Source organism: Sarcophilus harrisii, chromosome 3 (assembly GCF_902635505.1).
Source record: "Sarcophilus harrisii chromosome 3, mSarHar1.11, whole genome shotgun sequence".
Classification (NCBI taxonomy): Eukaryota; Metazoa; Chordata; class Mammalia; order Dasyuromorphia; family Dasyuridae; genus Sarcophilus; species Sarcophilus harrisii.
This window is the reverse complement of record NC_045428.1, coordinates 231,586,657-231,608,814: the sequence shown is the minus strand read 5'-3', so window position 1 is coordinate 231,608,814 and position 22,158 is coordinate 231,586,657. Positions and strand designations below refer to the sequence as shown.

Below are 22,158 nucleotides of genomic sequence, written 5' to 3'. Positions count from 1 at the left end.
GTACAGCAATAGCCTTTGGTGCAGCAACATCCATCCCTGTGTCACAACAATGCTAGGTGCTACAGCGGCACTGAGCCAGAGAATCGGGAGTAGAAAGAACTGGGGAAGGCCACGTACTTATTTTATAGCTATATGACACTATTAAATCAGAAGGAAAGCACCCATCATCCAACTAGATCCATTTGTCCTCCCAGGTGTTACTTAGGGAAGACACCAAAGCTGGTGACCTAAGAATTGCCTAGCATGGGAAGAGACTGAGAAGACTTGAAGATCTTGCCCCCAAAGAAATAGTCCAGAGGGAAGGAATCAGAAAGTATTATGGGAAAATAAGGAGAGGAGAAGGGGAGAGAGGTGAAGGCTGACTTTATCAAAGATCTCAGGAGTTGTCAAACTCAAAAGATTCTATCAGAATTGATGGCTTGAGTAACAAATAACTTGTGGGATAAATTCATGATGGTAAGTTTCACCAATGAAATGAGAAAATAAAGAGGAACAAATACAAAGAAGTAAAGGTAGATCTGGAAGAAGAGAAGAATAAAGCAATAATATCAAAGCATGCTTTCTATACAAACAAAACATTGATATTGAATATATGATGTGTAGATAACTTTAAAAGTCTGCCAGAACATGAAAAGTCAAAAAACCTGAAGACCCATTGCAAGAAAATTGCCTTCGTGTTCAGGACACAAAAAAAATAATTGAATCAGCAGATTGCCTGTATAAACAGACCCTCCCCATCCCCACCCAAGCCAAAAAAAAAAAAAAAACCCTCAAAACAATCTATGCTGCCAACTCAATATACATAGTGGTTAATTATAACTTAAAGGATAGTTCCACTGACAAAAAATCTGTAAAGCCTTCAATTAATAAGGAAAACATTCAAACATGAGATTATTCTGAACCCACACAAGGGAATAGAATAAATGGTTGCACAGGAACTCAAGATGCAATCCAAAGTGACAGGACTTGCAATTCTTAGCCTAATCATTAATGAAAAATGATGGGGATGCAATAAAAGGTATTCAAAATAACCTTAGAAAATCAGACCTAAAGAAATTACTAGTCTCAAACATCCATTTGTTTTTGTATTGAGGAAACTAAGCAATTGAGGAAATCTATTTAAACAAAATAGATTAATAACATTAAGGGATTAGTAAAATTTTTTAAAAATAAATGCACATAAGATGAGCAAAAGCAGAAGTCAAAAATGGTGAAAAATAGGTTTCCAAGGTCCAATGGAGGAAAAAATTACTTAGGCTAGGACAGTAGCAAGAAGCATGGTATCACTTCAGCAATAGCCCTCTCTGCAACAATATCCCTCTTGTGTTTCTAGGCTGGGAATGCAGATGCTACTCACTGATTGGATTCCACTACTAATGAACACAAAAATTTTGACCTGTTTCTGACCTGGGCATTCTCATCCACCCACCTCTTTCTTCACAGAGTAGACAATTTTGGCTCTTATTTTCTCTTTTCAAGCTTTCTTAGCCAGTATTCTACCTAATGAAATTATAATTACCTAGTACAATGGCACTACAATTAGCTGTTGGTATAACTGAGAAAAATGTAAACAATTAAAAAAAATTTAAAAGCCACAAGTATAAATAAACTTAGAAAATGTTTAGAAAATATGTCTGTTAAATAACTGCAAAACTTTTCAGGAGGGCAGCTAGTTGGTGTACTGTGTAGAGCACCAGCTCTGAAGTCAAGAGGACCTAATTCAAATATGACCTCAGACACCTGGCTGTGTTGCCCTGGGAAAGTCACAATCCCAATTGCCTCTGCAAAAAACAAAAAACTTGTCAAGTAATCTGGATAATACCAAAGGAAAAAGTCCTTGTATATTTTTGCGTTTCATTTCACATTCTCATTTTAGTATTGTTTTTATTTCAAAATTATACATCAATCTTTTTTCTATCTACCTATTTAATATGTCAGTCTTAAAAAACAAATATTAAGCCCTCTAAACAAAATGTCAAATAGCCAAAGAGCTATCCTTTTACAAAGATGCAGAGAGCTAACAAATAGCACTTTTCAAAGTATACAACTGGATGCTATGTTCATATATTCATTGATTCAGAAACAATTGGTCAATTCATAAGCATGTCACATAAGTTAACACAGACTTTTATAAAGAGGGATCCACTGAGAAGACATTCAATTTGCTCTTGCTTCTGCATATGGAAAGTAGATTCTTATTAAAAGTTCTTGTTATCTTTGTTGATTTTCTGTGAATCTCATCAGGTTGCTGCAGGAAGATAAGGTCATTGTTTGACTGGCTCATTCCAGGATTTTTCTGATGATGCCATGGATGGAAGAAGATTTTTGCTCCCTTTCTTAAAATTCCACCTGAAACAGCAAAAAATGTTTTTATTTATATGGATAACGAGACAAACCTAAAATAATCTCTTTTTTAATGGATGCTGAAATAGGAAAATATATTTAAGGAAAAGTTTACTATGTCTCTGAATTTAGTACTTACCTATATGCATGTGTTCTGGGATAGCTTTAACTTAGGCCATTCCTCTTATAGCTTAAGTACAAAATTGGAACAAAATGAGATACTAGTAACTCATTTAACATTTAACAAAGAGAAATTTAATCAGCCATAGCAAGGGAAGAATATTCCACATTATATGCATGAAAGAATCCAGTTGAGATGATTCCAAGGAACAAAGTTATCTTTATTCTGAATGGTCAACCAGTCATAAATATAAGAACCTGAATCTCCTCCTAGTTGTTTTTTTAAATTCAGAAGACTAAAAAGTTATGTCAACAATCTACACCTTTAGTCCCCTATACCAAATAAATCTCAAGAATTATTTTAATGACTATCAAGGAAAAACTTCCCCACTTTGCATGGGAACAGAGGGTTAGGAGATTGGTCTGACCACATTACAAAACCACTTCTGGTATTTTGCTATGAAAAAAAGGAAAAAATATTCATATCAAAAAAGAATACTTTTCCCACAAAGTCAGACCTAATAATTGGAAAAATATTAATTGCTCATGAGCAGGCCAAGTTAATATAATAAAAATGAAAATTCTACCTAACTGAATTTACTTATTCAGTGCCATACCAATAAAACTGCTAAAAAATTATAAAAGCCAGAGCTAGAAAAATAATAAAATTCATTTGGAAGAACAAAACATCAATATCAAGGGAAGTAATGAGAAAAATACAAATAGAGACCTACCTGTGCCAGACCTAAAAATTATAAAGTGACAATCATCAAAACTAGTTGGTACTGGTTAAGAAATAAGAGTGGTGGATCAGTGGAATAGTTTAGGTATACAACATATAGTGACTATAGTAATATACATTTGATAAACCCAAAATTACAATTCTAGGATAAAAACTCACTATTTGCAAAAAAACTTCTAGAAAAATTGGAATATAGTGTGGCAGAAACTATGCATTGACCAACATCTCATACCATATACCAAGATAAGATCAAAATGGGTACATGCTTAAGATATAAAGGGAAATACCACAAGCAAATTAAAGGGTAAAGATACTTTACCTGTCAGATCTATGGAGAAGGGAGAAATTTATGACCAGACGTGAGATAGAGAACATTATGAAACAGAAGATAGTTAATTTTGATTACATTAAATTTTAAAAGTTTTGCACAAATAAAGCCAATGCAACCAAGATTGGAAGAAAAGCAGAAAGCTGGGAAACAATTTTACACTCAGTGTTTCTAAATAAAGGCCTCATTTCTAAAATACATAGAGAATTGAGTCAAATTTAAAGAATACAAGTAATTCCCCAACTGATAGTCATACGAAAATATTAATGAAAAAATTAAAACCATCTATAATCATTTAAAAAACTGCTCTAAATCATAATTGATTAGAGAAATACAAATTAAAATAACTCGGGGGTACCATCTCACACCTATCTAATATGACAAAAAGAACAACAAATGAAATTTTAATTATGTTTCCTAAATATATGATGATGGCTAATAATATAAACAAAGAAGAAAAACGATTTTATTTCTTACTATAACTGACATTCAGTTATGAAATGGTCTATAATTCAACTATTTGTTAATTTTGTCTTTCCTGTCAACATTTAACAAGTGTTTACCAAATAACAGATTGGGAATGCATAAAGCAAAAAGAAGATAATTCTTGCCTTTAAAGAATTTATAAGCTAATGAGAAAAATAACATATAAAAAGGAGCTAAAAGAGGGAAGAGGAAAGAAGGTTCTCCATGAGAGAGTGTGATGAGGAGTCCAGAGGAGTGAAGCCTGGTGGGAAATGAAAAGATGTCTGACCTGGAGACCTTCCTTAAGTGGAAGTTCTAGGAGGAGCCTGTGACGACCACGCTAGCACCCAGGACACCCCAGAATCAGCTGGAGTCAGGATAAGCCAAAGTCCTTAGTCTTTATTCTTGGTCTTTAGACGCAGGATTGAACAGGATGGAAACAGAATCTCTGTGACTGTCTTCTCCCTCTCTATGGCCAGTGTGATTCTGGCTAGTTTTACTCCACGCCCTAGTACACAATCCTCTGTATACACCTATCATTGAGCTAGCACAGGATAGTGGGAAGGACCATTTTCCAAGCATATGCCCATGTATTGTCCAATCAGTAATTAGCCCTAAGTGCTTGAACTGACAGTGCAAGGACTCAAGACTTTCAGCCCTCTAGGGAAGCTCTGTCTCCTCCAATTAGAGGAAGGAGTCTATGGGATGGAGGAAGCTTCCAGGGTGAGAAGTGATGTACAAATATCAATTGGTATGGTCTGGCACACAAATAACTAACCAAATTTTATCTTCTGTTATTGGTCATTGATGATGAGAGGATTTTGAGGAGCACACTTATATCATTTCTCCATATTAGAATGCAAAATAATCCTTTTTAGATTCCTAGTGAAGCTTAGAAGGGAAACAGAAAACTTGGGGGGAAAAAAATTTACATTCAATGATATCAGGCCTCTGATAAAGGCCCCATTTCTAAAATATATAGATAATTGATTTCAAATTTATAAGAATACAAGCCATTCACTATTGATAAATGGTCAAAGGATATGAATAGACAATTTTTAGATAAAGAAATTAAAGCTAAGTATAGTCATATGAAAAAAGTGTTCTAAATCACTTATTTAGAGAAAAGCAGATTAAGACAACTGAGATACCATCTCACACCTCTCAGATTAGCTAAAATGACAAGAAAAGATAATGATAAATATTTAAGGGGATGTTGGAAAACTGGGACACTAATATATTGTTGGCAAATTTGTGAAGTGATCCAACCATTCTGGAGAGCAATTTGGAACTATACCCAAAGGGGCTATAAAACTATGCATATCCTTTGATCCAGCAATGTCTATAACCCAAAGACGTAATAAAAAAGGGAAAAGGACCAACATGTGCAAAAATGTTTGTAGCAGCCTCTTTTGTACTGGCAAGGAACTGGATATTGAGTAGTAACCATCAGTTGAGGAATGGCTGAATAAGTTATAGTATATGAATGTTATGGAATATTACTGTTTTATAAGAAATGATGAGCAGGCTGATTTCAAAAAAGCCTAGAAAGACAAGTGAATACTTGTCCATACTAAGTGAATAGAACCAAGAGAATGCAACATGAAAATTATGTGATAATCAACTGTGATGGACTTGGCTCTTTTCAACAAAGAGATAATTCAAGGCAGTTCCAATAGACTTGCAATGGAGAGAGTCATTCATTTCCAGAGAGAGGACTATGGAGACTGCATAATATTTTCACCTTTGTTGTTGTTGTGTGTTTGCTTGTTTTTTTTTTTTTCTTTCTCATTTTTTTCCTTTTTGATCTGATTTTTCTTGTGTATGGGAAAATATGTTTAGAAGAATTGCACATTTTTAGCCTATGCTGGATTACTTGCTGTCTAGAGAAGAAGGAAAGGAAGAAGAGTAGGAGAAAAATTTGGAATACAAGGTTTTAAAACTATCTTTGCATGTATTTTGAAAAATAAAAAGCTATTATTATTAGATCCCTTAAGATTGTTCATGTTTACTTTTTTCCCCCTCGGCTCCTGTGTTTGAACTTGGAAGTTTCTATATAATTCTGGGCTTTTATCAAGAATGCTTCAAAGTCCTCTATTTTGTTATCCCCCTGCTGGTGAGTTTAAAAAAAATTTTTTTAATTGTAAACATAGGTACTTTATGTACTAAAATAGCATTTCTTTAAGTCATATCCAACTCTTTGTGATACCATTTGAGTTTTTTTCCAGATAGTAGAATGGTTTTCCATTTCAAAGACCATGACCATAAGCAGATAAATCAAAAAATAAAACATTAACAGTTGAAGAAATATGAACAGTTGAAGGTTCACAATTCTAATAAAAGAGTTCAAACATGCATTGCTGGTGGATGAATCCAACCATGCTGGAGACCAATCTGGAATTATGCCCAAAAAGTTATCAAACTGTGCATACCCTTTGATCCAGCAGTATTACTACTGGCTTATATCCCAAAGAAATATTAAAGAAGAGAAAGGGACCTGTATGTGCCAAAATGTTTGTGGCAGTCCTTTTTGTAGTGGCTAGAAACTGGAAAATGAATGAATGCCCATCAATTGGAGAATGGTTGGGTAAATGTTATGGAATATCATTGTTCTGTAAGAAATGACCAAGCCATTCTCCAATTGATAAATGGTCAAAGGATATGAACAGACAATTTTCAGATGATGAAATTAAAATCATTACCACTCATATGAAAGACTGTTCCAAATCATTATTAATCAGAGAAATGCAAATTAAGACAACTCTGAGATACCACTACACACCTGTCAGATTGGCTAAGATGACAGGAAAAAATAATGATGAGTGTTGGAGGGGATGTGGGAAAACTGGGACACTGATACATTGTTGGTGGAGCTGTGAACTGAATCCAACCATTCTGGAGAGCAATCTGGAATTATGCCCAAAAGTTATCAAACTGTGCATGCCCTTTGATCCAGCAGTGTTTCTACTGGGCTTATACCCCAAGGAGATACTAAAGAAGGGAAAGGGACCTGTATGTGCCAAAATGTTTGTGGCAGCCCTGTTTGTAGTGGCTAGAAGCTGAAAACTGAGTGGCTGCCCATCAATTGGAGAATGGTTGAGTAAATTGTGGTATATGAATGTTATGGAATATTATTGTTCTGTAAGAAATGACCAGCAAGATGAATACAGAGAAGCTTGGAGAGAATTACATGAACTGATGCTAAGTGAAATGAGCAGAACCAAGAGATCATTACATACGTCAACAACGATACTGTATGAAGATATAATCTGATGGACGCGGATTTCTTTGACAAAGAGACCTAATTCAGTTTCAATTGATCAATGATGGACAGAAGCAGCTACACCCAAAGAAAAAAAAAAAACACTGGGAAATGAATGTAAAATGTTTGCAGTTTTGTTTTCTTCCCGGTTACTTTCTACCTTCTGAATCCAATTCTCCCTGTGCAACAAGAAAACTGTTTGGATCTGCACACATACATTGTATCTAGGATATACTAGGACATATTCAACATATATAGGACTGCTTTGCCATCTACGGAGGGGGTGGAGGGTGGAGGGAAAATAGGAACAGAAGTGAGTGCAAGGGATAATGTTGTAAAAAAAAAAATTACCCTGGCATGGATTCTGTCAATAAAAAGTTACTATTAAAAAAAAAGAAAAGAAATGACCAGCAGGATGAATACAGAGAGGCTTGGAGAGACTTACATGAACTCATGCTAAATGAAATGAGCAGAACCAGGAGATCATTATGTACTTCAACAACGATACTGTATGAAGATGTATTCTGATAGAAGTGGATTTTTTGACAAAGAGAAGATCTAACTTAGTTCCAATTGATCAATAATAGACAGAAGCAACTACACCCAGAGAAGGAACACTGGGAAATGATTGTAAACTGCTTGCATTTTTGTTTTTCTTCTCAGGTTATTTTTATCTTCTGAGTCCAGTTCTCCCTGTGCAACAAGAGAACTGTTAGGTTCTGTACACATATATTGTATCTAGGATATATTGTAACATATTTAACATGTATAAGACTGCTTGCCATCTAGGGGAGGGGGTGGAGGGAGGGAAGGGAAAAGTTGGAACAGAAGTGAGTGCAAGGGATAATGTAAAAAATTACCCAGGCATATGTTCTGTCAATAAAAAGTTATTTAAAAAAAAAAAAAGAGTTCAAACATCAGTGAATACATCATCATACCCTTACCTATAAATGCTCTTATCTCTGAATCTTCCCAAAATATCTCAGGGTTTATTAGCTAGATTTCTTTTTTAAGGACCATGCCTTAAACCAAAACTACCCAGATTCTCATAGATTGGGCACTAATAGATTGCAGCCCTAGCCCCCCATTTGTCAGACTGAATGTAAATAACAATCATTTTTTCTTTGGCCAGAAACCTTAAGTGTCTTCCTGTCCCAGATTTATTTATTCATTTAGATTTTTTTTTTTTGACAAGTCAAAAGAGGAAATTCTTTGCCTCAGTTGCTACCTACTCTTAATCTGAATAAGTGGCCCCAGTCAAACTGAGACCTGTTGAAGACTTCAGCTTAAAAAAAGCCAAGTTAATTTCTAGTCATATGAAAAGATGCTCCAAGTCATTATTAATCAGAGAAATGCAAATTAAGACAACTCTAAGATACCACTACACACCTGTCAGATTGGCTAAGATGAAAGGAAAAAATAATGATGATTGTTGGAGGGGATGTGGGAAAACTGGGACATTGATTCATTGTTGGTGGAGTTGTGAACGAATCCAACCATTTTGGAGAGTGGTTTGGAACTATGCTCAGGAAGTTATCAAACTGTGCATACCCTTTGATCCAGCAGTGTTACTACTGGGATTATATCCCAAAGAGATTATAAAGAAGGGAAAGGGACCTGTATGTGCACGAATGTTTGTGGCAGCCCTTTTGTAGTGGTAGAAACTGAAACTGAATGGATGTCCATCAGTTGGAGAATGGCTGAATAAATTGTGGTATATGAAAATTATGGAATATTACTGTTCTGTAAGAAATGACCAACAGGATGATTTCAGAAAGGCCTGGAGAGACTTACACGAACTGATGCTGAGTGAAATGAGCAGGACCAGGAGATCATTATGTACTTCAACAACAATGCTAGATGATGACCAGTTCTGATGGATCAGGCCATCCTCAGCAACAGGATCAACCAAATCATTTCTAATGGAGCAGTAATGAACTGAACTAGCTATACCCAGAAAAACTCTGGGAGATGACTAAAACCATTACATTGAATTCCCAATCCCTATATTTATGCACACCTGCATTTTTGATTTCCTTCACAAGCTAATTGTACAATAATTCAGAGTCTGATTCTTTTTGTACAGCAAAATAACGTTTTGGTCATGTATACTTATTATGTATCTAAGTTATATTTTAATATATTTAACATCTACTGGTCATCCTGCCATTTAGGGGGGGGTAGGGGGTAAGAGGTGAAAAATTGGAACAAGAGGTTTGGCAATTGTTAATGCTGTAAAGTTACCCATGTATATATCCTGTAAATAAAAGGCTATTAAATTAAAAAAAAAAAAAAAAAAAAGCCAAGTTACCTATTGCATCCAGAGCCATTTCTAGTTGACCTGATCTATATCTTACCACTGGATCCAGATGGTACTGGAGGGAAAAGTAAGGCAGATGACTTTGCACAACCTTCACATAAATCCAATTCACTTGTATGTCATGGCATCACCTCCCTGATGCCATGGCCTTCAAAGAAAAAGGACCAATAACAACAACAACTGCAAAACAAAGGGAAAGGATCCAATATTTGATGAGATAGGGGACACTGTGGAATTTGAGAATTTGAAACCTGAATACATTTTTCCTGAGTATTTTAGAAGAGAAATTAGAATTATGGAAGGAGAATTTGTGGCCTGCACAGTAAAAATTCAATGGCAAAATAGAAGAACTTGAATTAGGGATTACAAATCTTAAGCAAAGGAACAAAAAAGGCCAGAGCTCAGTAGGAATACAAAAATACAGACAGACAATTTAGAAGAAAGAGAAAAAGCAGTAACATTAAAAAAAATGCTTTCTATTTAAACAAAGCATTGATCTCAAAGATAGGCTTTGGAGAGAGAATCTAAGAAACCAGAAGTCTCCCAGAAGAACACTAAAAATAAATTTCAAAACCTGAACATAATGCAAGAAAAAATACAAGAAAACCGCACAGAACTTTTGAACAGAGAAAATGAAATAACAAAAGAATTCATTTGTCTCCTCCAAGAAAAACAAAATCCAAATAAAGAAAAAATAAAGCTATTAACTCCAGATACATAATGATTAAATTTATCATTTCAGTTGAGAAACTGATTCTATAGGTGAACTAGAGAAATATCTTCAAATGTAAGGGAAAGGAAATTTTAATAACCAAACATTTTTTTAATACACAAAAGAGCAATGGGGGCAGCTAGGTGGTGCAGTGGATAGAGCACCAGCCCTGAAGTTAGGAGGACCCGAGTTCAAATCTGGCCTCACACACTTAATACTTCTTAGCTGTGTGACCCTTGGCAAGTCACTTAACCCCAACTGCCTCAGAGAAGGTGGGGCAGGGGGAAACAAGCAATGAAGCTTGTTCAAGATACAGACCAGGATGACCCACCCTACAAATCTGAGCTTAGATATAAATGGCAAAAAAAAAAAAAAAAAAAGATAGATGTTCAGAAAAAAAGACAATTATGAAACATTTTTAGAAAACAAATCACAAAAGGATTATTTGCTTCCTGAACACCCCAGAAAACAAAAATGCAAGACAAAGGAAGCACATGCAGCAACCAAGAATAGTAACAGTGACAGGGGAGAAATGAATAAAGGGATTTTTATTTTTCTAAATAGACACAAGGAGGCAAGGCTGAAAGTAGAAGTCTTGTGAAGGTAACATTAAAGAAATAGGTCTAGCGCATTAAACACAGACATCCAGACTACTGATGAATCTCTATTTTGTGTAGTACAGCATTATAAATTATGAGAGAATATAAAAGGTGGGGAAAGGATCAGAAAGAAAGAAAAGAGCATGTAATATGTCTGGGTCAAATTGAATGCTAGCAATGAGCAGATGACACTTGCCATTTCTCAGGAAGAAAAGAGCCTCCAGGAGAGAGGTTAAGAGGGAGTTAAAAGGATTGAAAAGTGGAAGGAGAAAGGTCTAGTTTTGGTGATATGACAGGGTTCTATTGATGAATGTTTTTATAGGTAAAAAAATATATTTTGTGAAGGGAGACAGGAGCTTTATACTAAATATTGGTGAATTTAGTGCTTAAAAATACTTCTTATCCTATCTTGGAAGGAGAGAGTTGGGGTCAATTTTGAATTGGGGTAAATTAGCAAAGGGAAAGTGGGAAGGCACAGATCCAGGGAGGTTATTTTGATGAGATTGGAAAAAGAAGGTAACCAGGGAAAGGACACATAGATCTTTGGTGGACTACAAATCAGGGACATGAGAAAAGTCCCTAGGTAACGAGGGTAAATTTGGCAGAGAAAGCCTGAAGTACTGATAAGATTATAATACTCCCTGAGGTAAACAGGGAAAGGACTATGATGGGGATCAGGTCAAACCCCACCTATGTGGAGGTCTTCGGAAACCTCACCTATTTGTGCCCAATCAGAAAACTGAATTATGATGTTAAACCCTTGAGGTTAAATTTCCTTTGTCGATCTGTCCATGGCCTATGCCATCTTTGCTGAATCCCTATTAGGGTTAGCCCATCATAGTGTTCTCCCTTGTGGTATCTTTCTCCTCACCCCCTTACCCATGTCTCAAGATATCTTCTAGTTACAGCTTTCTTTTTTCGAGTACTAAACTCTGACTGCCAGTTAATAGCATATTTCCTTTCTCCTGCTTAATTGTGAGTTCTACTGGAGAACTTGTCTTTTCCCTTGTTAATTGTTAAAATCCCTTTCTATTTAAAACCATCACTAAGCATCATATGTAATGGGGATAAATTGGAACCATTCCCAATAAGATCAGGAGTGAAGGTTGCCCACTATCACCATTACTATTTAATATTGTATTAGAAATGCTAACTTTGGCAATAAGAGTTGAGAAAGAGATTAAAGGAATTAGAGTGAATAATGAGGAAACCAAATTATCACTCTTTGCAGATGATATGATGCTATATTTAGAGAACTCCAGAGATTCTCCTAAAAAGCTATTAGAAACAATCCACACCTTTAGCAAAGTTGCAGGATACAAAATAAACCTACATAAGTCATCAGCATTCTTATATATATATTACAAACAAAATCCAACAGTTAGATCTTGTAAATAAAAAGCAATAATAATAATAGTAAAAAAATCCCTTCCCTTGCTAATTATATGTTCTCCCACCTTTAATTCATAGTTACCACTCCTGATATCTATTTTACGTCTTCATTTTGTCCATAACCTCTTCTCATAAATATATCTTTTTTGGCAAGGAAAAAGCCATTGTGAATTTATCACATGATTGAATCCTATTGAAGGGGACCCCATCCAAGGACAAGCAGCTTCAATCAGTTGTCTGGGTAGGGCTGGTTGAGTTAGGAGTTGGAGATACCAATCCTATTGAATCAAAAAGATTCATTCAATTCTAATTCCAGTTCAAACTGAAATCCAGCTTATAGATAAAAAGAGCCAACTTGGAACTCCATCCACTAGCCAGGCCCCATAGAGCAGGCTTGGAATGTAGTCAAAGACTTCCTTATAAAAATAGCAATTAAAAACTCATTTTTTACAGAGAGGTCCTGATATGTCATACTATGCTATGATATTCTATGCCATACCAAGGAAACCTCTGCCCACTGGAATAATATTCTCTTCCCTTTCTTTATCTTCACCTATTTCCTTAAGGAGACTTTATGCCTCTCTGTCAGGATTTATTTATGCCTCTCTGCTGGAACTCCTCCACTGAGGAATTCAGCCTTTCTATTCTTGCATGGTAAAGGCTGACTTCCCAATGCCAATAATAAACCTCTTTTATCAATCTAGGTTTTTGGGTCTGTACATTCCTTTACAGAGAATCTCTGCGCTGCCAGAAGGGGGTTTCCCAAAACTCCCTACTCTTATGCCGAATCCCAAGGGTATGTGGGGAGCAAATCTTTCCATTTGGTTCCCTGAACCCCAAAACTGCCACTAAACCTTATCATTTAACTCCCTGACCACCAGGAACCCTGATCTCATTTTAGTTCCCTAAATCTAGATCTCATCATTTGGTTCCCTAACAAAAGGAAACCCCAAAACCTAAACCTCATCAGTATCATTTGGTGCCAGACCACAATTTCATCATTTGTGCTGAACCCTAATCTCATCAGTGTCCTCTATCACCTTTTGGAATTTGGAATCAGGAATTGAAGCACAATGGAAAAGGGGAATTCATAAGGTAAGCTCTAGAAGGAAATTTAAAAAACCAGATTAGAGGGAGAAAACCCAGAATGAATTAATTCAATGTGCAATAAAAAGAATAAAGAGAAACTGGATAATTACAAGGGTCATGAACCAGAAAATGAAGTCTGTTGGAGAAGAAGATCAAGAGAGTAAAAGAAATCTTTCTGGAAAGAAGTGCAAGAAAATAAAAATTAAAAAAAAAAAAAACTAGTTAAACAAAACTGGTAAAAGGGGAGGAGGAGGAGAAGGGGAAACCTACTTGACTAAAAAGGAAAAAAGAGAAGAATTAAATGAGAGGGAATCAAGTCATCTTTTTAAAAATTAAAAAAAAATTTAAAATTACTGAAGAGAACCCAGTTTTTTTGTGGAAAAAGTAAAAAAAATCATAACTTTAAAAAGAAGATTAAAGATAAATGAAGGAAAATAAAAACATAACTCAAAACTATAAATGTGAATGAATTATTCCATCAAAAAAAGTGTGTGGGAAGAGAAGAGTGGCAGATTGAATAAGAAAACAAAACCCTACAATCTGTTACTTACAAGAAACATATTTAAAAAACAAAGACACAAAATCAAACTGAGGGGATGAAAAAATTTACTATGTATCCAATGAATAAAAAACATACAGGAGCTGTAATCATGCTTTCTGATACAGCAAAAACAAACTTAAAAAGTGAAAAGGGCTATTACAGAAATTACATTATGCTGAAAGAAACCATAGACAGCAATCTAGTATCTTAAATAAAAGTATACACTTGAAATTCCTACATTCCAAATTCAGGAAGAAAATATTAATGCAATTATGAAAAGTCATAAATAGCAATAATAGTGACAGGAGACTTTAATATTCCTCTCAGTTTTGAATAAATCTACAAGGGAAAAAAGGGGAAGGGGGGAATATGGAATTGAGCAAATTTCTGGAGAAACTAGAGGTAAAACACACATGGCATCTTCTAAATAGAACTGCAAAAGAGCAATTTCTCAACTCCATATAGAATATTTACAAAAATTGATCATGTATTTCGGCACAAAGGTATTAGAAACAAATGTAAGAAAAAAGAAATAGTAAATACATCCTTATTCAACATAATTTAATAAAAATAATCACTAATTTAGGGACCCAAATGAAAACTTCATAATAAAATCTTAAATAATAAATAGGTCCAAGAAAAAAAATCAAGTCATAAATATTTATAAGAAAGAAAATAATAACAATAAAATAACATGCCAAAATTTCTGGGATGAAACTAAAACAATCATTAGGAGAACCATTATATTCCTACAAACATACTTTAACAAAAAAAATAAAATAAAAAGATTAATAAACTGAATACGCATTTCATAAATATAGGTCAACAAATGAACAGATTGCACACAGTTATATCCTAACAAAACTGAGAACACCAAAGAAATAGAGGAATATCTTAAAAAATATAAAACACCCATGCTAACAGAGGAAGAGATTTTAAATAACCCAATCTCAGAAAAGGAAATAAATTAACCCATAAAATAACCACCAAAGAAAAATCTCTTAGTCCTGAAGGATTCAAAGGAGATTTTCTATCAAAAGTGTAATTGCTCTCAAGGTTTCAGGTTTGAGGATCATACTATGAAAAAAAATCAGAAGAGAAACACATCATGTACCTCTCTTAGCTATGAGTAGGAAATGCCAAACAAAAGATAGAAAGTTACAAAAGCTTTGATTACATATGTACAGATAAAATTAATACATCTAAGATAAGAAGGAGGAGGGAGAGAAATCTTTGTACCAAACTGTTCCAATAAATATTTGGCATCTAAAACATATTGACTATAAACATATAATATAAATATATATATATATATGTACATAGTTTCTGGGTAATTAATAATTTATTAATTATGGCTGGTAATAATCAATAAATTGATGTTAGTGGTTCCTTTAAGCAACCAAAAAACTCCCCTGGAGAACAATGAATACTTAAAAGCTTTTGGAAAAGGTTTCCTTGATGGTAGAAATCACCTTTGATTGGTTAAATCAATGAGAAGGTAGACATAGTCATGAGGAGGTGGGCAAAGTCTTCTGCTCCTCCATCTGAGAAGTTATTATCATAAAACTCAGATGCCTCCAGCAATCTTGACAAAAGACTAGATCTAGGACAACTAGATGGCATAATAGGCAAAGCCCTGGAGTCAGGAAGATCTTCACTCAACCTCGATTACCTTACCAAATAAATAAAATTTGCCTACTGACTTTAATTAAAAAAAAAAAAAAGAATCTATCTCTACCCAGACTACTCTGATAGGTTACTGAGTCACCCTGTGTGGGATAGTGCTAGACCCCCTCTCACAAATTAATTAATCAGAGACATCTTCATGTACAAAGAGAAAGCTTTTTTTTAATTCCTGCAGGAAGCCTAGACACACCAGGGAGCCATCCTCACTACTGCCATGTGCCCCTGGAACCTGGCCAGCTGGAAGTAGAACACCTGGTTAAATACGGAAAGAGCCAAGCCTTTCCATTGGATAGACTAAAAGGATGTAACCATCCTTGACCATTGTTGTCTGCCTTCCACAGGTCACTTCCTGCAACTTCACTAACTTCCTGCATCCCAGGGTTCAATGTTCCCAGAAATCATGTAACCCCACACACACACCAGGGTCCCTTCCCAACGCAGAGTGCAAAGCCTAATCTCCAGCTCTGGGAACAGGGATCATGTGAATACTGAGAAATACTTCATCCAATCAGTCCCATTCAACCCTAAATTCTAATGGAAGATTCCAAGCACAGTGATTATTTATTAGGGATTTTCTCCCAAGGGAAGGAATTCTGTAAGGGCTTCTAGTTGTGTGGGGACTCACCCAAGATAAAGAAGAATGTACCTAGAGCCAGAGCATCTGGGCAGTCTCTTCTGTTGACAGAGTCCTTCTAAGTGAAAACCTATAATGTTTGGTTTCTGAATGAGGAAACAAGAGAAAACCTTAATCTTAATTTAATCATTGATTATTAATACAAGAAAAAGTTTTCTCATGTGTAAGACTAATATCTATTCCCCAATAGATAAATAATCAAAGGATATGAACAAACATTTTTCAAAAGAATTGCAAAGTATTCGCCACCATGCAAAAATAAGCCTGAGGTTTTCCTCATAAGGTGCAAATAGACAAAGGTAAATGAATGAAAATAGCAATTTTTTTCTGTTTTAGCCAGAAACCTAGAGGGTCTTCCCCTTCCAGACTGATTGTTTTTATTTGTTTTTTTGTTTTTTGACTAGGTAAAAGAGGCCATTCTCTGCCTCATATTTCATCTTCAACCTTAATCACTTAATGAGTGTGGCCTGAAACTGAAAGTTAAAGATCTTAGCTCAAAAAGGCCAAGGTTCCCCATTGCAGCCAGGACCCTCTCAAGGCATCCTAATCTATATCTTGGTATTGGACTCCGATGACTCCAGAGGAGAAAGTGAGGCTGATATCTTTGCCCAGCCCACTTTCACTTCAGTCCAATTCATTTCTATGTTATATTATCACTTCCCTGATGTCATGGTCCTCTTTGAGAGCAAAGGACAAACACCTACTAGCTATGTGAAATGGGCCATGTTACTTAACCCTGTTTGCTTCCGTTTCGTTATCTATAAAATGAGCTGGGAAACTCTTCAGTTTCTTTGGAAACTGAAAGTATCCAAACTACTTCAGTATCTTTGCCAAGAAAACCCTTAATGGGGTCACGAAAAGCCAGACACGATGGAAAAACAATTGAATAGAATCATATAGCTAAGAAGAATTAATGATTTATTCTAAAGTGACACTTTTTAGAATGGAACAGGCAAGTACATGTTGAAACAATGTCTCAAATAAATTCAGCCTGACTACTGATATAGCCACAAAAGTCTTTTATGGAATGTTCAGTTACTTTACCTACTTCATGATTAAAGGATCATAATAAAATGTTATCATGTCATACAGATGGAAAACGAGAAAAAAGAAGAGGAAAGTTGCTGTAGAGTGGAGACAAAGACAAAGATCATGTAGGTTAACAATTACTAATTAGTAGATACATCAGGATATATAAGAAACAATTTAAGATGGCATGGGGATGGAGTGCTCTATCACTTTCTTCCTTTATATTAAATACTATTCTTTTTCTTCTAGGAGACAATCAACACAAAAATAACTTACTATGTAAGCAATTAATTTTGGTTAGCAGAGCAGTCCTCCTAAGTTAAAAAAGTTGGGAAGAAAGTGAAGACTGTAAACCAGAAAAGTAGAAAATTCCAAAGGTAGAGGAGGAAAATGGATAAAGTCTCCAAAAACTTTGATATCATAGTGAAAGATAAGAACAAAAAAGTAAACTTTTATGCACATTATACTTTATAACCATTCATAGACCTTTATTCTAGTCTTTTCCCTCAACTTCTTGCTCCTTGGACCCAGTATAAAGTCAGGGATCTTGGTAAGATTGTGCTGTGGAGACTAGTATCCAACAATAGCTTAAACAAACAAGCTGAAAGCTTATGTTAATAAGCCAGGAATAAAAGATATGCTACAGGAAAAAACAAAACAGTAGACATCTACAGATCCCCAAACAATTGGAAGGCATTCATGGATCACTTAAAACCTCTGGATCATGCAGCTAACCAATGAAAAGAAGGATACATTTTTAGATTTTCATTACAATATTTTATTAATCACATGCCATTTTTCATTCTCCTACACACATACACACATACACATACACACAAATACACACACACACATCTGCTTTTTTATTGGCAAGGTAGAAAAAAGATGGCCATAGAGTTATGATGTTACAAATTGAACAATGCAGTCCTCCAACAACAGGTTTAAAAGCAAAACAGGCCAGGGTATATATTTTACCACAAGGTAAAAAAGGGGTAGAGAATTCAGGAAAATGAATCTTACCAAGATTCACTGAAAAGTGACTGATATTTCTCAACATTTAAATTCTCTGGAAGCCATTTTCTCCTGAAAGGGCAAAGTCACCTTGGGGCCATTGAAATGAGTTTCAGAGCTAGGAATTAAAGCCTAAAGTTCTTTCACTGACTGATCATCTATCTCAAGATAGAACTCTTCTTTTCTCTTCAGTTTTTAAATATCTATTACATACCCTCTTCTTTGTCTGCTTCAAAGGAGAGTGAATTATGTGATATTTAACAAATAATGAGCTAATGTTGCAAGTCTAAATTTAAAAGACCCTAAGTAGGTTCCCTTTATGAATAATATTAAGATGTAAAATATTTTAGCATTGTCAATTTTTTCTAATGAACTTTCTCTTTGCTATAAATAGCTATCAGATCCAGAATCAATCAGGTATTTTAATACAAAGAAAAACATAAATATTACTGAATGATTTAAGGTCTATTATATTTTAACAATAATTAATATACTATTTAATATTTATTCAGCACTTACATTATTTTATAATGTTTTTACTAAAACAACTAATACAGCTACATTATTGCACACAGTAGACTGAGGTGATTAATCTATTATTGAAATGACCAAAAAGGAAATATGGAACTCTGTGTAGTTCTTATTAGATTAAAATTATCAGCACTATCAGGATAAGAATGGAAGGAAATTTGGACTTATTTAATAAAGTTAAGAAAATGAGAAAACTTAGGGCAAGTAAAAAAAATACGGATGATATTCTACATGGAAATAATAAAGTTAGTAATTAGTCAAAGTTTGTATGAAATAACTATTGGCTAAAAAATCTTTGGTGATCATTGTAAACAATTCACATTAACCAAAAATTATATTACATGTGCAGGAGAAGAAATACTGGCAAGTGGTTTTGTGTTAGAAATGAACCTACTAGATAAAAGGGCACTTAGTCTATGAGTTGTTCAAGTACCATTTAAAAGGAAAAGTAAATGTAGGTTAACAAAAAAAGAGTATTAGATTTGCAGTGCAGAGAATTATATTTGCATCCTGATTCTGAAACTTATTATTTATAGGGTGACTATGAACATTACTAACACCAATTTCTTGGTTTGTGAATTAAAGATAAGGATCCTTATATTATATACCCAGAAGAGTTATTATTTATTTATTATTAACATAAAATCAAGAGAACCATTCTTGTATAATTGAGAAAGAGCTGGATAAAAGGCCAGAAAAACCTTGCTTCAAGTTCTACCTCTGACATTGTGTGATTTTGGGAATATCACTACTCTCCTAGGGCAATTCTCTATGACTGTAAATTGCAGAGAAGGTGTATTACTAAGGGACATTCCACACATTAGTGTTTCCTGTACTAATTAAATCATAGGCCTCGTTCCTATTCCTATAAAATCAATATATATGCCTTAAAAATTAATGGGAAAGATTTGAGGGCCTTGTGCTACAGTATTTAAAATTGCAAGGTATTTTTGTCTAAGGAGGAAAGGCTGAAAGAAGTACCTTTATATTTTCTCAAAACTGCCGATAAACTCCTTGGCTTTTCTTCACTATCCTGGTCTATCTGAGCATCACTATTCCACTCTTCAGATTTGGCATTCCTCTCCAGTTTCCAAGTATCAAATTCATTTTCTTGTGTTTCTAAGGCAGGCAATACATGTTTTGATAAAGTTTCATCAATAAGTTCAGTAGATACAACTTCTTCATAATATGAAGGGAATTCTTGTTGATATGTGCTGTCCATGGAGGCTGCATAGTCTATCATCAGTGGAGCTTCACTGTCCTGAGATAATGAAATCTATCAGTGAAAAGAAATCATTATCAGTACCAGTACCTAGAGAGTGAAAGGAAGTCAGTTGTAAGTAAAATTAAAACTAAATAAAATGGGAGAAGTAACCTTGTTGAAAACTTGTTTTCTTTGGCTATTTAAAAAATATTCAGAAGGGTCTGGCCTCTTTAAGAAGACAGTAATCAAGAATATATAATTTGTTTAATATGGAGCTAGCTTTATCAACATAATTTAGCATATAAGCCTTAGAAAGTTGCCCATGTTTCTCTTTCTAGAAAGTGGAGGAAATGATAAATTAATAGAAATCATATAAAACAAACAAGAACACTTAATATGTTAAAACTTTAAAATTATGTTGCTTATAAGATGGATGTAGATGTTAACCACTGAATGTGCTATGTCCTTTAACATTCCATATATATGCATGTAAATGTATATTGCCTATATGTATGGGAGGAAACATAAGTGAATAAACTATATCCTTACTTCAATTACCCATACCCAAACAGAGTCTGATCATCAGTCTAAACTATCTTAATATTGGTACCAGTCACCTAATGGCAAGCAGAGATATAATGTCATCAGGTATGTAGGCCCAATGCAAATTTTTAAAGATGAAATTTATTTTTTATATACTATCATCTCCCTATTTTTTTAAGGTCTTGATGTTCTTTCCTTTTATCCTCTTCTCCCCCCCCCCCCTTTTTGGAGAGGTTGAACTATTTTACTTTTTCCAATTACTGCAAAAACAATATTTAACATTTATTTTTAAAATTTTGATTTCTAAATACTCTCCTGCCCCCCCACCCCGCCATAGAGAAGACAAGTAATTTTATATAAATAATACATGCGCTGTTATGCAAAGCATATTTCTAACACAGACAAAAAAAAAACCTTAAGAAAACGAACAAAGTTTTTAAAAGTATGCTTCAATATATATTCCGACACTAATTTGTCCTCTAGTTATCTCTCTTTCTGAAATCTCATTTTTTAATGGTACCTTTCTTTTATCTTCCCCATGCCCAAATGTTGCTCTTTGGCTGCCCAAAGGTTCCCAGAAATGATCTTCCCAAATTATACTCTCTTTAATTAAGATACAGATAGAGGGAATCAAAATCAGGAGCCAGTAAGAGCTGGTTAAAGCACACACTCCTGAATAATATCTAATTTTTATTGGGATAACTACTGGCACAGAAGTCTTTTTATTCCTCTATCATTAACTGTCTATCATACTTTTATTTTCCTCCCTTATTAGTCCCACAGTTAACTAGTTCAGTGATAACTGGCTCCAGCTTAAAATCTTTTTCCCCATGATTTTCTAATATTCTTGCTTGTTCGCCCTCAATACTGAGCCATCTCTATTTCTATTCCTGCGTTGATAAATGCTGGAAAATGTTGATGAATAAGGGAAATATACAGCTTTGCTGACTGGATCCAGTACACAATTATAATATTCAAGTGTGCTGATAAATGGTTAATAGATGACTCTCAGAGAAAAAAAACACCTTTAAGTTAAATCTGAATAATTAATATTTTCTCCATCACTTTCTTAAATCTAGATAATCAACTAAACAATAAATCAAGTCTTGTGTAGTGTTTGCCGATTTCTGGGGTATAAATGCTCACATTAAAATTTTAATGCTCAAAATCAGTAGTCAATATGAGCTGGTTCCAGCATATGATTTGTTTGGGCCCTGCCTGGCTCAGAGTGCATGTAAATAGCAATTGTTTCTGTTTGAACAGAAACCTTGAGGGTTTTCCCCTCCTAGATTTTTTAAACTAAGTAACGGAGGCCATTCTCTGCCTCATTTCCACATACACACCCCCAAGTCTCAATTTGATTTATTAACTTAATTTTTAAATTGTGTTATCTTTCAACATTTGCTTTTATAAAATTTTGGTTTCCTTTTTTTTTCCCCTCTGCCTTCCCCAAGACAGGAATCTCATATAGGTTATACAAGTACAATCATATTAAATATATTTCTACATTAGTCATGTTGTGAAAGAAGAATCAGAACAAAAGGGAAAAACAACAAGAAAGAAAAACTACCAAAAAACAAAAATAGTATGCTTCAATCTGCATTCAG

General features: G+C 34.5%; 1 protein-coding gene across 4 annotated transcripts in view; it reads right to left on the bottom strand.

Annotated features, from left to right (window-relative positions):
• Window positions 1–1,870: 1,870 nt before the first annotated feature.
• The window catches only part of C2CD2 (C2 calcium dependent domain containing 2), a 101,385-nt gene continuing 81,097 nt past the window's right edge, over window positions 1,871–22,158 (bottom strand). For 3 of the 4 annotated variants that reach the window (XM_023498840.2, XM_003763345.4, XM_023498839.2), the window contains exons 13-14: window positions 19,786–20,080; window positions 1,871–2,349 (exon numbers count right to left, since the gene is read on the bottom strand). In XM_023498840.2, coding sequence (XP_023354608.1) covers window positions 2,129–2,349; window positions 19,786–20,080 — 516 coding nt within the window. In that variant the 3' untranslated portion in view covers window positions 1,871–2,128. Of the gene's footprint in view, window positions 2,350–16,224; window positions 16,320–19,785; window positions 20,081–22,158 lie in introns of all 4 variants that reach the window. The other variant, XM_031959185.1, reaches the window with a different exon arrangement.